Genomic DNA, 14,879 nt, shown 5'->3' on the forward strand with positions numbered 1-14,879 from the left:
TCTTGAGCAGGGGGACCTTGCGGGCGCTGCGGATTTCAGTCCTTCACGGCGTAGTGTTACCAATTGTTTTCTTGGTGACTATGGTCCCAGCTGCCTTGAGATCATTGACAAGATCCTCCCGTGTAGTTCTGGGCTGATTCCTCACCGTTCTCATGATCATTGCAACCCCACAAGGTGAGATCTTGCATGGAGCCCCAGGCCGAGGGAGATTGACAGTTCTTTTGTGTGTCACGTCCTGACCAGTAAAGGGGGTTATTTGTTATTGTAGTTTGGTCAGGGCGTGGCAGGGGGTGTTTGTTTTGTGTGGTTCGGGTTTTTTGGTTGATGTTATACACTTTCTATTTCTATGTGTTTATCTAGTTTTTCTATTTCTATGTTGGGGTTTTGGTAGGACCTCCAATTAGAAGCAGCTGGTTGTCGTTGCCTCTAATTGGAGGCCAAATTTAGTTGGGTTAGTTTTCTCTTGTGTTTTGTGGGTGGTTGTTTCCAGTATAGTCTGTGCACCTTATTGGACTGTTTTCGTCATTTTGTTTTGTTTAAGTGTTTTTCTTTAATAAATTAAAGAAGTTGATCATTATACCCGCTGCATTTTGGTCCACTCCTTACGATGACCGTTACCTTGTGTTTCTTCCATTTGCGAATAATCGCACCAACTGTTGTCACTTTCTCATCAAGCTGCTTGGCGATGGTCTTGTAGCCCATTCCAGCCTTGTGTAGGTCTACTATCTTGTCCCTGACATCCTTGGAGAGCTCTTTGGTCTTGGCCATGGTGGAGAGTTTGGAATCTGATTGATTGCTTCTGTGGACAGGTGTCTTTTATACAGGTAACAAACTGAGATTAGGAGCACTCCCTTACCTGTATAAAAGACACCTGGGAGCCAGAAATCTTTCTGATTGAGAGGGGGTCAAATACTTATTTCCCTCATTAAAATGCAAATCATTTAATAACATTTTTGACATGGGTTTTACTGGATTTTTTTGTTGTTATTCTGTCTCTCACTGTTCAAATAAACCTACCATTAAAAGTATAGACTGATCATTTCTTTGTCAGTGGCCAAATGTACAAAATCAGCAGGGGATCAAATACTTTTTTCCCTCACTGTACAGTAGGGTTTCACCAGGTTTGCTGCTGTTGAATCCCTAATTATGCATCTTTTTTCCCCACCATATAAAATCCATAGAATCCCAGGTCCTTACTGACCCTGAGCTGAATCTCAAAGGATCTTATATCGCCACCTCGTGAGTTTTTTGAATAGCTGCAGTTCAGTGATCCTTTGGTAATTTGTTTGCCTACTTGGATTTGTGTGGCATGATTTGTATTCTGAAAATACCAGAATTTAACAGTAAATATAAGGGAAAAATCTCTTTGCAATGTTTGTGAGGTATATTGTGTAAAATAAAGCTTGACATGAATTGACCGTTTTTTCAAACCCATTTGTTAGTTTCTTTTCATCTAAACAGCACTGCAGAGTTGACCTAAAGCATTGATAGGGCATGTTTGTTATTCATAAATTATGCACAAAATAAAATGTAAAATATAGGGCCAAAATTTCAAAAACACCAAATAATCTCACAGGATTTAGACATGTTTAATGTCTCATCAAGTAGCGTAATAAATCCGGACACAATATTGCATTTTCATGATACATTTAATCCAAAACATCAGATAGAAATACTAGTATTTTTAATCAGCAGTAAACTTCATTAGAGAATGTGGGGCACCTCAGTGTGTTGTGTATTTAAAATAAAACTAAAGAAAAAAAGAAAAACAACCGTTGCTTGTTTATATTTTGACACACTTAGAACAATTCTTGCATTTCAATCCAGCTGACCATTTGGATAACTTGGGCTGTTGTCATGCATTGGAGTTGCTCATCTGGATTTGCTTCCTCTCTGACAGACAGCAGTGCAGTTCAAGGTCAATAGATAATGGTCTCAATCTCCCCACAGTGAATGAGGTTTCGGCTTACTTTGGTGGCCCACCAAAAGAGTGATGATAATGCTTGTCATTCTTGTCATCAATGGGGAACAGTACTTTATCTAGGTTGGCAGACCCTCCACTATTCTGCATAGCAGAAGCTCTAGGGTTAGGGTTGGTGATGATGCCCAGGAAGACTGGTGCTTGTGTCTTATCGTCCATGAGGGCAAAGAAGAAGGGCTGGTTGAGAGTAAAAGAGGGGTTGGACCGTGAGATGACCAGGCTGGTTGCTGCAGCAGCCTCTGCTCCCTCCTCAGTGATCTCCATACTGGACTTGTGCTGCACACTGGACACCAGCAGAGGGCCCTCAGCTATGGCTGCCAGATTGGGACTAGCAAACAACTCCCCCATACCTGAGAATAAGACAAATCACACACTTAGGTATAAGAGAAAGACTGGCAGTTCTAAAGTTTTCAAAAGACTTACAGCTTCTGGCAGTAATTTCAATTAGTGTAGAAGAATAACATGGAACAATTGTTTTAAATCTTTATCACTCCTTCCCTTGTGCTTCAAGTCTTATTATCTGTGAATGTCTTCACTAGTGTACTCACTTCACATATTAATCTAGGCTGCTGATGGATCTTCCACTACTTACCAATGTTGGTCAGAGCCTCCTGCAGGTCCTGGCTGTAGTCCAGTTTGAATTTGGGCAGCTTGACCTGCATGGGTCTCTCTCTGGGCAGGCGGTTGTACAGGTCAGAGATGTTGAGCTTTGCTGCGAGGGCTGACCTATTCACCTGGCCATTCATGGGCATCACTATCAGCAGGCTCATCTGATTGTTGAAGGGGAAGCGAGCCACCTGCACAGGAAGACAAGGAGAATGATGAGAAATAGAAGGTAATGTAGTGTGCAACAATTTTGTGCCTCAGGAAAGTAGGAAGGTGAATAGTGAAATTAAAGGAGAGAAATTACAAAAAGAAGACAATATGTAAAAAAAAAATAATTAAAAGGACACAAATACCATTTGGGAGTAATATCTGAAATATAATATAACACAGTATACAGGTACAGTATATACTACATGTAGAGAGTGATGGATGGTAAAATTATGAAAAACATAAATAGTCAAGCTGGGGGGGGACGACAAAAGGGATTGAGAGTCTTACCTGAGCTTCCAGATCATTATCAATGAGCAGACTTAAGGGGTATTTGGGCCCCATCATCATGTCAACATTGACCATGTGCTTGTCGTCAATGTAGAAGACATCTTTGGAGGTAAATCGTGGGTCAAAACGAGCCTTCCATTCTCCTATTTAGGCCAATGGGTGATTATGGAGATATTAGAAGAAAAAAAACATTTAAGGACAGACTGATAATGCCAGGCAGGAAATAGAATTGTGAATTTAGTAGATAGATACTATGACAAACCTTTGAAATGGACAGCATTGATGAGCATGAGAAGCAGATTGGGCGGCAGACTGGTCAGGAAGTCAGTCACTTTTCCATTTGTGGCCCTCTCTACCCACTCGTTGACCTCAGCCAGCCCTTCCAAGGTCACTGGCTCTGAGCCATATGCATCCTGAGACTGATGAATAAACTCTGGTTTGGGCTCAAACCCTGAAACAGACATCAAAAGACTCTTTCAGACATAATCATAATATCATTGTGAAGTCATAAAGTCAGTAACACATCAGTACTTTCTTATTTAAATCTGGCCATTTAGAGTATTGTTTCATTCAATGTCACTTGTTTGAACTTCTGAACACTCAATCATAACATGTGTCTATTGTCATTAGCTTCCTTCCATTTCCAGGTCCGTTTCCTTTATGTTCCATCAACTTCCTAACCCTCTTACTCAAGTAACCAGTGAAGGGTTGGGGTCAATACCATTTCAACTCCCTTTCCTGCAGTCAAATGACCACATCGCCCTCTAGTGGCCTCATGGGTAGAATGTTATTCATATTGTTCATAATTTCATAATTAATAAACATGATTTTAAACGTTGAAAATCCGATGTTTCTTTGTCAAATGATTTTGTTATATTTCAGTCTTCTGTGATGTATATAAAGTGTAATATTGGGATGTAAACTCAAAATTCACTACATTTCAACTCTATATCTGACATGGTACAGGTGCCTTCTTTTTATAAGCCCACAAATGTGTGTGAGGTGTATACTTTGGTTTCAAAGTAGATTTGTTTAAGACTACCAAAAAACACTGTGTGACCCTGATTTAGCCCACTGCAGTAAAAGGTTAAGAAAATAAACAAATTCCAATTCCAATGGTTCCTCTATGAAAAGCATTGAAGAGATTTGGAAATGGAATTTCAGTATACTTCATGAACTAACTGGAATTGAAATGGAATTGACCCCAACCCTGAAGCAGAAAGCTCTGACCTGGTTGCAGGTAGAGGCGTGAGGCCACTTGCAGGTCGCTCTTGCGGAGGCGTTCCAGGAAGTAGTGTAGAGACATGTGGTAGCAGGGCAGAGTATCTCCATGGAGATGGTGCATGAGCAGCTCCTCTGTCTCATTCATGGCTCCTAAGATACATACATAGACATGATGATGATGATGTAACATGCTGCAGCTTATTGATTATTGGACTGCAATGTTGAGTGAACTAACACACAGGCATTTAGCTGCACCTTTGATTCCTGCTGTTATCTGTACACGTGATGAATACAATTTGCATTGAGCTCTTAACATTTACAACAAACAAGTACTTATTCAATTAGGTTATGTTGAGTCTAAACGTGTCCTATGGTCACAAGTAGGGCATTATATAGGGAATAGGGTGCCATTTGGGACATAGGCTAAGAGGTTGTGATGCTGGTACTGTAAACCATGCCAAGTACAGATGATACTGAAAGAGCATAGATAACTACATTCCTAAAATGTTTTAATCACTCCTAAAAAAAACACCAAAAACAGAATATGTCATACCCAGAGCCAGCTGGGAGAGTGCCAGGGATATGCTGAGGGGGGATATAATGACATTGGGCTGCTCAGGTCCTGTTTTCATCTGGCCCAATAGCTTCATGCCCAGCCTCTGGATGGAACCAGCTAAGGCCTGCCTGGATTTTGGCCTGCGAGCCTGGGCCCTACAACCCCCATCCTGTCCCTGATTATCCTCCTCAGATGAGCCCCCGCCCAGGGCACTGGCTGTCACGAGGGGATAAGCGATGCTTGTATATGAGGTGGGACTTGTGTTTTGAGGCTCCTGTGTACTGGGGGCAGAAGTCCCTGATTCCTGGAAAAGTGGATTGTGTTGGGTTAAGAGAATGTAGAGTGAAAAGGCACGTGGATGGTATGAGAGCTATGCATTCTGCTTTGGCAACTGACCTCTTTAGGGTGGCTGGGCATCAATGGGATGAGAGGGACCAGAGGGATTGGAGCATCATTTGACACCTCTCCATTCTGCTTGAAGGGAAAAACAGTGATATGAGAATGCACATCATTCAGAAAAAGTAGTCACGATTGATGTTGATGATTAATTTCAGTGCTTTACAGTTAGTTCTTGTCTGCAGACACAGAACAACAGGAGTGATAGTAGACAAAGGTCCATGTCCATGAACAGCCAGCCTGAAACAACAGAGGGTAAAAAGCTATTACTCAATGAGACTGGCCCACTCAATTCCTGTCAATGGAATGAATGACAGGTGAAGGACGACAAGAAACTGACATTTAGGCTTGATAATCCAGTCTTTCGCAATGACAAACACAAAACAGTTCTATTAACTTCTTTAGCATGGTACAGCAGTGTATCTCATTTGAAAATAGAAAACATTACAAAACAGACTTTTCCCTGGAAGAAAACATGAATGTACTGAGGTATATCATACAAAACATTCTCACCAGTATATATATATTTTTTTACTTAATTTGGGATGCACATTTAGAAGTCTATAATCCCGTCTCTCCCTCTAGCCTCCCTCTCTGTATGGCAACTACAGTCTTAATTTAAAAAGAACACCTGAAAGATGGTGACCAGGTACAAACAGCTTAACATTTTGGGCTCTCTTGCTCTGGTAAATCTGGTTAGCAAGACCAGCAGCTGGTACCACCAGCTAGCTATACTAGCTGTATCTACATAATGGCAAGCCTTGCCACAAGTACACATTGAGAGGAATTACTTTAATATTTTATGACCAGGGACATTAACCACTTGCTATTTCTTCATAACATACCAAAAACAGGAAAACAACATTTAAAAAACAGTTTGCAATTAAATGGAAAGTTTGGTGACATTTGGTTTAAATGAACGCACATAATCAAAGGGCAACCTCAAGTGTTATACTATTACTATAATTATAACGATACTATATTTTACTACTGGTCCTACTACTATTACCCTGAGGCAAAGGTTTAGCTGAAACCTTATGACTTGTATAAATGAAAGTGTAAGTCAATGAAATCATAAGCCATATCATAAATTCCCAAATGTTTGTTCTTACCTTGACAAAATTAAGATGGGAGACCTGCTATCCTGTCTAAAGAGACACACACACACTGAATGTGTAATAGCAGAATTCTTCCTTTGCAAAAGACTGGGAGTTGCTCAGCAGGCTGTTAAATTTCAACTTTTATTGATCTGTGCTTCATATATGTCACTACTTGTTTGTAAATGTAAATATTGAGACCGATTCAGGGGTTAAACAGTGAGCCTGACAGAGCCTGAAACTTGAAGCAACTCCAAACCTGGTATGAAGCAACTCCAAACCTGACAAAATTGGCATTAGACTGATTGGATGGGTAGAAACAGAACGTAGCTACACTGCATAACAGATAAAAGTTTTTACCACTCAACATAAAACAGTAGGTGGTATCTACCAGATCACATGACTGCAGCTGAGCTGACAGACATTTTTCTAAAAACATCAGGAGGGGACTTTGTCCAACAAGAACCCTAAATGTTGCGCTCTCTGAGTTGCTTGCAACAGAGAGGAGAATAAGAGAGGAGGATTTGGTGAGGACTGACAATATACAAACATTTCTGACTCATGTAAAAACCTGAAACAAGCACATTGTGTAGGTAATATTTTATTAAACCTGTTAAATAAAATGAGTACTTCTCTCATCAAAATGTTGTAATGGACATCAGTTTGACCATCAAGGTGTTACTTAATTCCTTTTGAAAAGAAAGTACATTTTTGATTATTAGACAATACAAAAGTCAAAGGAACCACAAAAAAATCAGAGGAGCGAGCCTCGTGGGAACATGGTGACCCTTGTGGCCTGTTAAACAACTGGATGAGCCAAGGTTGACGGTTCTCTCCAAAAAAGACTGTGTTGAGGTCATGGATGGTAATGCACCTCATAAAAGTGCAGAAGAGCACAGACACCCTTGGGAGCAGAGTAGACTGTCTTGAAGATTGACTAAGAACAGGAGTGAAAACTTTGGTAACAGGTGTTATGGTGGAAGAGATAAGCATCCAATTCAGGATAACAAGGTACATACACTGGCTTTTTCTTGCCATTCTTTTCTTATACTGCCAATTTGTGATTACATATAAGGCATAGTTATTACAATAAAAAAGTCAATTGGGTCTTGGCTTGGATTCTTTGTTCCTATGCTAGTCGATGTTATGGACAAATTAGAGTCCAAACACATTGCTTGCTTAATGTCTGAGTGGGTTTCATCATGATACATTACATAAAAACAACCTTTCTTTAATTAGGCCTACAAACTGATTGTTTCTATCGGCAACCATGGTTCAGAATTATTCAAAAGAAATGTTAACGACGCTAATATTAAACCATTCAATTGTAAAATAATCTTAAAATGTGATCGAGAATAGCTTGATAAATGGTGCTCCTTATTGTGCAGTAGGATTTGACCATGTGACCTTGGCACACAGCAGTTACAGGTTGAAGAATCACATTGTGACTCTGCCATCCCACTTGTCAAGCCTTCAGCTTGTCTGCATTAAGTAGATGCATTAACACTTGTAAAATCAAATGGTCTTGTGTTGGTTTATTTTTACAATTTAGAAACAATGTAAGGTGAGATAAAGCATTACTTCTTTAGAAAGACATGGCAAATAGACTTAAAATGTATTTTTTTATTTTTTCTCATCTAGAAATACAGCATAGTTATTCAGTGCACCTGATGCATGGTGATGCATTTTATTTAACTTTTATTTCACCTTTATTTAACCAGGTAGGCTGGTTAAATAAACTGCGACCTGGCCAAGATAAAGCATAGCAATTCGACACATACAACAACATAGAGTTACACATGGAATGAACAAAACATACAGTAGAACAAAAGAAAACTAAAAGTCTATATACAGTGAGTGCAAATGAGGTAAGTTAAGGCAATAAATAGGCCATGGTGGCGAAGAAATTACAATATAGCAATTAAACACTGGAATGGTAGATGTGCAGAAGATGAATGTGCACGTAGAGATACTGGGGTGCAAAGGAGCAAGATAAATAAATAAATACAGTATGGGGATGAGGTAGGTAGATAGATGGGCTGTTTACAGATGGGCTATGTACAGGTGCAGTGATCTGTGAGCTGCTCTGACAGCTGGTGCTTAAAGCTATTGAGGGAGATATGAGTCTCCAGCTTCAGAGATTTTTGCAGTTCGTTCCAGTCATTGACAGTAGAGAACTGGAAGGAAAGACGACCAAAGGAGGAATTGGCTTTGGGGGTGACCAGAGAGATATACCTGCTGGAGCGCGTGCTACAGGTGGGTGCTGCTATGGTGACCAGTGAGCTGAGATAAGGCGGGGCTTTACCTAGCAGAAACTTGTAAATAACCTGTAGCCAGTGGGTTTGGCGACGAGTATGAAGCGAGGGCCAACCAACGAGAGCTTCCAGGTCGCAATGGTGGGTAGTGTATGGGGCTTTGGTGACAAAACAGATGGCACTGTGATAGACTGCATCCAGCTTGTTGAGTAGAGTGTTGGAGGCTATTTTATAAATAACATCACCGAAGTCGAGGATCGGTAGGATGGTCAGTTTTACGAGGGTATGTTTGGCAGCATGAGTGAAGGATGCTTTGTTGCGATATAGGAAGCCGATTCTAGATTTAATTTTGGATTGGAGATGTTTGATGTGAGTCTGGAAGGAGAGTTTACAGTCTAACCAGACACCCAGGTATTTGTAGCTGTCCACGTATTCTAAGTCAGAGCCGTCCAGAGTAGTGATGCTGGACGGGCGAGCAGGTGCGGGCAGTGATCGATTGAATAGCATGCATTTGGTTTTACTTGCGTTTAAGAGCTGTTGGAGGCCACGGAAGGAGAGTTGTATGGCATTGAAGCTCGTCTGGAGGTTAGTTAACACAGTGTCCAAAGAAGGGCCAGAAGTATACAGAATGGTGTCGTCTGCGTAGAGGTGAATCAGAGAATCACCAGCAGCAAGAGCAACATCATTGATGTATACAGAGAAGAGAGTAGGCCCGAGAATTGAACCCTGTAGCACACCCATAGAGACTGCCAGAGGTCCGGACAACAGGCCCTCCGATTTGACACACTGAACTCTATCAGAGAAGTAGTTGGTGAACCAGGCTAGGCAATCATTTGAGAAACCAAGGCTGTCGAGTCTGCCAATAAGAATGTGGTGATTGACAGAGTCAAAAGCCTTGGCCAGGTCGATGAATACGGCTGCACAGTAATGTCTCTTATTGATGGCGGTTATGATATCGTTTAGGACCTTGAGCGTGGCTCAGGTGCACCCATGACCAGATCTGAAACCAGATTATAATAATCTAATAATAATAATGATAATAATGATAGGTGTGGGTGTGTGAAATGTGAATCAGTCTTTTTTGGTGTTGTTTGATAGGTATGCATCTATTTGGAAAGTACCAACACTACATCAGAGCCATGTTTGGCTCCACCTTCCTGAGCAGTTCCTTTTGAAAATAATATTGACCGAGTCAAGGATAAGAATCTTCTTCATAATATAAGATCTATAGATAAATGCTAAAAGTCATAATCAAGTGTTTAGTTGCCCCATACAGTAGATCTATCCTCGAATGAGTGATACAACACTTCATCTTTATTTTGGTCGTTGACTACAGCAGAGCAGACGGGCAAAGTGCCCTCAGTTTGAGGCTCATATACCGTGGGGGAAAAAAGTATTTGATCCCCTGCTGATTTTGTACGTTTGCCCACTGACAAAGAAATTATCAGTCTATAATTTTAATGGTTGATTTATTTGAACAGTGAGAGACAGAATAACAACAAAAAAATCCAGAAAAACGCATGTCAAAAATGTTATAAAATGATTTGCATTTTAATGAGGGAAATAAGTATTTGACCCCTCTGCAAAACATGACTAAGTACTTGGTGGCAAAACCCTGGTTGGCAATCACAGAGGTCAGACGTTTCTTGTAGTTGGCCACCAGGTTTGCACACATCTCAGGAGGGATTTTGTCCCACTTCTCTTTGCAGATCTTTTCGAGGCTGACGTTTGGCAACTCGAACCTTCAGCTCCCTCCACAGATTTTCTATGGGATTAAGGTCTGGAGACTGGCTATGCCACTCCAGGACCTTAATGTGCTTCTTCTTGAGCCACTCCTTTGTTGCCTTGGCTGTGTGTTTTGGGTCATTGTCATGCCGGAATACCCATCCACGACCCATTTTCAATGCCCTGGCTGAGGGAAGGATGTTCTCACCCAAGATTTGACGGTACATGGCCCCGTCCATCGTCCCTTTGATGCGGTGAAGTTGTCCTGTCCCCTTAGCAGAAAAACACCCCCAAAGCATAATGTTTCCACCTCCATGTTTGACGGTGGAGATGGTGTTCTTGGGGTCATAGGCAGCATTCCTCCTCCTCCAAACACGGCGAGTTGAGTTGATGCCAAAGAGCTCCATTTTGGTCTCATCTGACCACAACACTTTCACCAGTTGTCCTCTGAATCATTCAGATGTTCATTGCCAAACTTCAGACGGGCATGTATTCTTGAGCAGGGGGACCTTGCTGGCACTGCAGGATTTCAGTCCTTCACGGCGTAGTGTGTTACCAATTGTTTTCTTGGTGACTATGGTCCCAGCTGCCTTGAGATCATTGACAAGATCCTCCCGTGTAGTTCTGGGCTGATTCCTCACCGTTCTCATGATCATTGCAACTCCACGAGGTGAGATCTTGCATGGAGCCCCAGGCTGAGGGATATTGACAGTTCTTTTGTGTTTCTTCCATTTGCGAATAATCGCACCAAACGTTGTCACCTTCTCACCAAGCTTCTTGGCGATGGTCTTGTAGCCCATTCCAGGCTTGTGTAGGTCTACAATCTTGTCCCTGACATCCTTGGAGAGCTCTTTGGTCTTGGCCATGGTGGAGAGTTTGGAATCTGATTGATTGCTTCTGTGGACAGGTGTCTTTTTTATAGGTAACAAGCTGCGGTTAGGAGCACTCCCTTTAAGAGTGTGCTCCTAATCTCAGCTCGTTATCTGTATAAAAGACACCTGGGAGCCAGAAATCTTTCTGTTTGAGAGGTGGTCAAATACTTATTTCCCTCATTAAAATGCAAATCAATTTATAACATTTTTGGCATGCGTTTTTCTGGATATTTTTGTTGTTATTCTGTCTCTCACTGTTCAAATAAACCTACCATTAAAATTATAGACTGATCCTTTCTTTATCAGTGGGCAAACGTACAAAATCAGCAGGGGATCAAATACTTTTTCCCACCACTGTAAGTAGTCCTTAAGTGGTCCTCTCTCTCTGTAGTAAAAGCACGTTTTGAGGACTTCACCACTTGCCTCATGAGCGGGTCTAGCCTCGATCCCACACGGGAGGAGCGGAGAGAGGCTCAGGATACAGGCAACACGCTTTAGGAATGAGCCAGTTTGAGCCAGTTTGTTATACGTTAGCCCCTAAGCTAGCAGCCTGATGGCCCCATTCTCTGAACCCAGCAGCAGGAGCCTCTTGGTGGGCAGCACAACCAGGCTGGTGAGGGTTCCACGAAAGTTCTCCAAGCTGAGCTTGGTGCTGCTGGCTGGGCTGGCAGAGATGTTCATCATGGAGTACACCCTTATCTTGTTGGCCACGGTGACCGCCACGATCTCTGCCCCGTACAGGTCGAAGGCATGGACCGGGTTGGAGGGTCACTTGTACTGGTGGAGGGGCTTGTGTTCCAGGTCTTTCCACACAGTCAGAGTGTGGTCAGTGGACAAACTGATGGCCAGGTTTCCCTCAGCAGCCTGCAAAACACACAGGAGACCACAGTCAGAGAGCATTGTGTGTGTACACTCACAAACACCCACACCAACCCACGCTCACACCCACACACCCATGCGCTCACCCTGACAAAACTGGATTAAAAAGAGCACTTGTATATTCTTTGCCAGGACATTACACATTTTAATTTTTTTATTTTATTTAACCTATTTAACTAGGCAAGTCAGTTTAGAATAAATTCTTATTTACAATGATTGCCTACCAACAGGCAAAAGGCCTCCTGCGGGGACGTGGGCTGGGATTAAAAATAATAAATAAATATAATATAAATATAGGACAAAACACACATCAGGACATGAGAGAAAACACAACACTACATAAAGAGAGACCTAAGACAAAAACATAGCAAGGCAGCAACATATGACAAGACAGCATGGTAGCAACACAACAACATGGAAGAAACACAACATGGTAGCAGCACAAAACATGGTACAAACCGCACAAAGGGCAAGAAGGTAGAGACAATAATACATCACACAAAGCAGCCACATCTGTCAGTAAGTGTCCATGATTGAGTCTTTGAATACAGAGATGACCAGTTTACAGAGGAGTATCCAGTGCAGTGATGTGTCCTATAAGGAGCACTGGTGGCAAATCTGATGGCCGAATGGTAAAGAACATCTAGTCGCTCGAGAGCAGCCTTACCTGACGATCTATAAATTACGTCTCCGTAATCTAGCATGGGTAGGATGGTCATCTGAATCAGGGTTAGTTTGGCAGCTGGGGTGAAAGAGGTGCGATAACGATAGAAGAAACCAAGCCTAGATTTAACTTTAGCCTGAGGCTTTGATCTGTGTTGAGAGAAGGTCAGTGTACCGTCTAGCCATACTCCCAAGTACTTGTATGAAGTGACTACCTCAAGCTCTAAGCCCTCAGAGGTAGTAATCACACCTGTGGGGAGAGGGGCATTCTTCTTACCAAACCACATTACCTTTGTTTTGGAGGTGTTCAGAAACAAGGTTAAGGGTAGAGAAAGCTTGTTGGACACTAAGAAAGCTTTGTTGTAGAGCATTTAACACAAAATCCAGGGAGGGGCCAGCTGAGTATAAGACTGTATCATCTGCATATAAATGGATGAGAGAGCTTCCTACTGCCTGAGCTATGTTGTTGATGTAAATTGAGAAGAGCGTAGGCCAAGGATCGAACATTGGGGTACACCTCTGGTGACAGGCAGTGGCTGAGACAGCAGATTTTCTGACTTTATACACTGCACTCTTTGAGAGAGGTAGTTAGCAAACCAGGCCAAAGACCCCTCAGGAGAGACCAATAATCATCAGCCGGCCCACAAGAATGGAATGGTCTACTGTATCAAAAGCTTTGGCCAAGTCAATAAAAATAGCAGCACAACATTGCTTAGAATCAAGGGCAATGGTGACATCATTTAAGACCTTTAAGGTTGCAGTGACACATCCATAACCCGAGCGGAAACCAGATTGCATACCTGAGAGAATACTTTAGACATCAAGAAAGCCAGTCAGTTGATTATTGACAAGTTTTTCCAACACTTTTGATGAACAGGGAAAAATAGAAATAGGCCTATAACTGTAAGGATCAGCTTGATCTCCCCCTTTAAATAAAGGACAAACTGTGGCTGCCTTCCAAGCAATGGGAACCTCCCCAGAAAGGAGAGACAGGTTAAAAAAGTTGGCGATAGGCTTGACGATGATAGGGGATACAATCTTCAGTGGCGCACCTCAAACATGGGAGAACTGACAGAGTAATCCATAAATATTACAGCAATGAGGAGTCTAGGTCATTTCTGGATGGACCAGTGAGACTCAGTATAGCCTTTATAATGAGTAACTCCTGTCCATATTTACCTGAACTTGAGCCTCTAAAGCCAGAGACACAATCCTTGACCCCACCAATCAGGGTTAAGTCAAGTTTGCTCAGCTCTAGTGCTTTGTTGACTGCTTCTGAACAAACCCTCTGGGTACAACTGTCACTTGACTCACGTTAAAATTTCACCACCACCAATATGGAACAGCAGAATAAAACAGTAAGCTGCAACTCTGCCTCATGTTTATCAGCTGACTGACTGCTGAACATTTTAGAGCCCTACATACTTCCCTGAGAGGAACATGTGAAGGACTGACTGGCCAGAGATAGTGGCTGCGTCTGAAATGGCATCCTATTCCCTGTATAGTGCACTACTTCTGACCAGGGCCCAAAGGGAGAGAATAGAGTGGCATTTGGGATGCAGCCAGCATGTCAAGCAGCAGAAACATTTTGATGGGAAAAGGCCCATTATGTAACGAAGCTCCGCAGGCCAAATAACTGACTGTGTGAGAGAGTGGGAGCAGTCAGTGCTAGGAGACAAGGTTCACTTTATATCCCTCAATATCCATTGTTTATGCCGCTGGTGAAATCCAATAGCTAACCGCAGTAAAAAATAATCACTATCCAACGGGAACATGAATCCGTATTGATTTGAAACCACTGCTCTAGCAATCGTCAGTGTGAAATTACCAAAAAACATGCACGTGCAGACACTGAACACACACCTACCCAACCCCCCCCACACACACACGCCTCTTAATCTGCAGGATGTCTCCCTCGTGGGCGGGCCAGCCTCTCAGCACCAGGCTTGTGCGTGCGTCTAGCAGCACGATGAAGCCAGAGGAGAAGCCTGCAGCCACGGTGCGCCCTCCAGGGCTCACGGCCAGGTAGCGGATCAGACCGGCACTCACGTTGTGGTACGCCAGCCGTTAGCTCTTCTGCAGAGGATACGTTCATTAGAGTTACCAGCCTCAGAAATCAGCAATTAA

At 42.4% G+C, this 14,879-nt stretch overlaps 1 protein-coding gene and 1 pseudogene across 2 annotated transcripts; both read right to left on the reverse strand.

Annotated features, from left to right (window-relative positions):
* Nucleotides 1–1,630: 1,630 nt before the first annotated feature.
* Nucleotides 1,631–6,660, reverse strand: LOC106581172 (alpha-2-antiplasmin). Of its 2 annotated transcripts, none has more exons than XM_014163049.2 (9): nt 6,374–6,660; nt 5,428–5,501; nt 5,262–5,336; nt 4,863–5,169; nt 4,316–4,459; nt 3,348–3,536; nt 3,086–3,228; nt 2,574–2,778; nt 1,631–2,331 (listed from the first exon to the last, which is right to left on the reverse strand). In XM_014163049.2, exons 2-9 carry the CDS (start codon nt 5,488–5,490, stop codon nt 1,967–1,969), a joined length of 1,491 nt encoding a protein of 496 aa, XP_014018524.2. In that variant the 5' UTR covers nt 5,491–5,501; nt 6,374–6,660; the 3' UTR covers nt 1,631–1,966. The 2 variants fall into 2 exon arrangements, with proteins under 2 accessions (XP_014018524.2, XP_045559749.1); XM_045703793.1 differs by having other exon boundaries at nt 5,262–5,339.
* A 4,845-nt stretch (nt 6,661–11,505) lies between these two features.
* LOC106581074 (WD repeat-containing protein 81-like) overlaps nt 11,506–14,879 on the reverse strand; it is a 30,094-nt pseudogene continuing 26,720 nt past the window's right edge.

This window comes from Salmo salar, chromosome ssa20 (assembly GCF_905237065.1).
Source record: "Salmo salar chromosome ssa20, Ssal_v3.1, whole genome shotgun sequence".
NCBI classification, from domain to species: Eukaryota; Metazoa; Chordata; class Actinopteri; order Salmoniformes; family Salmonidae; genus Salmo; species Salmo salar.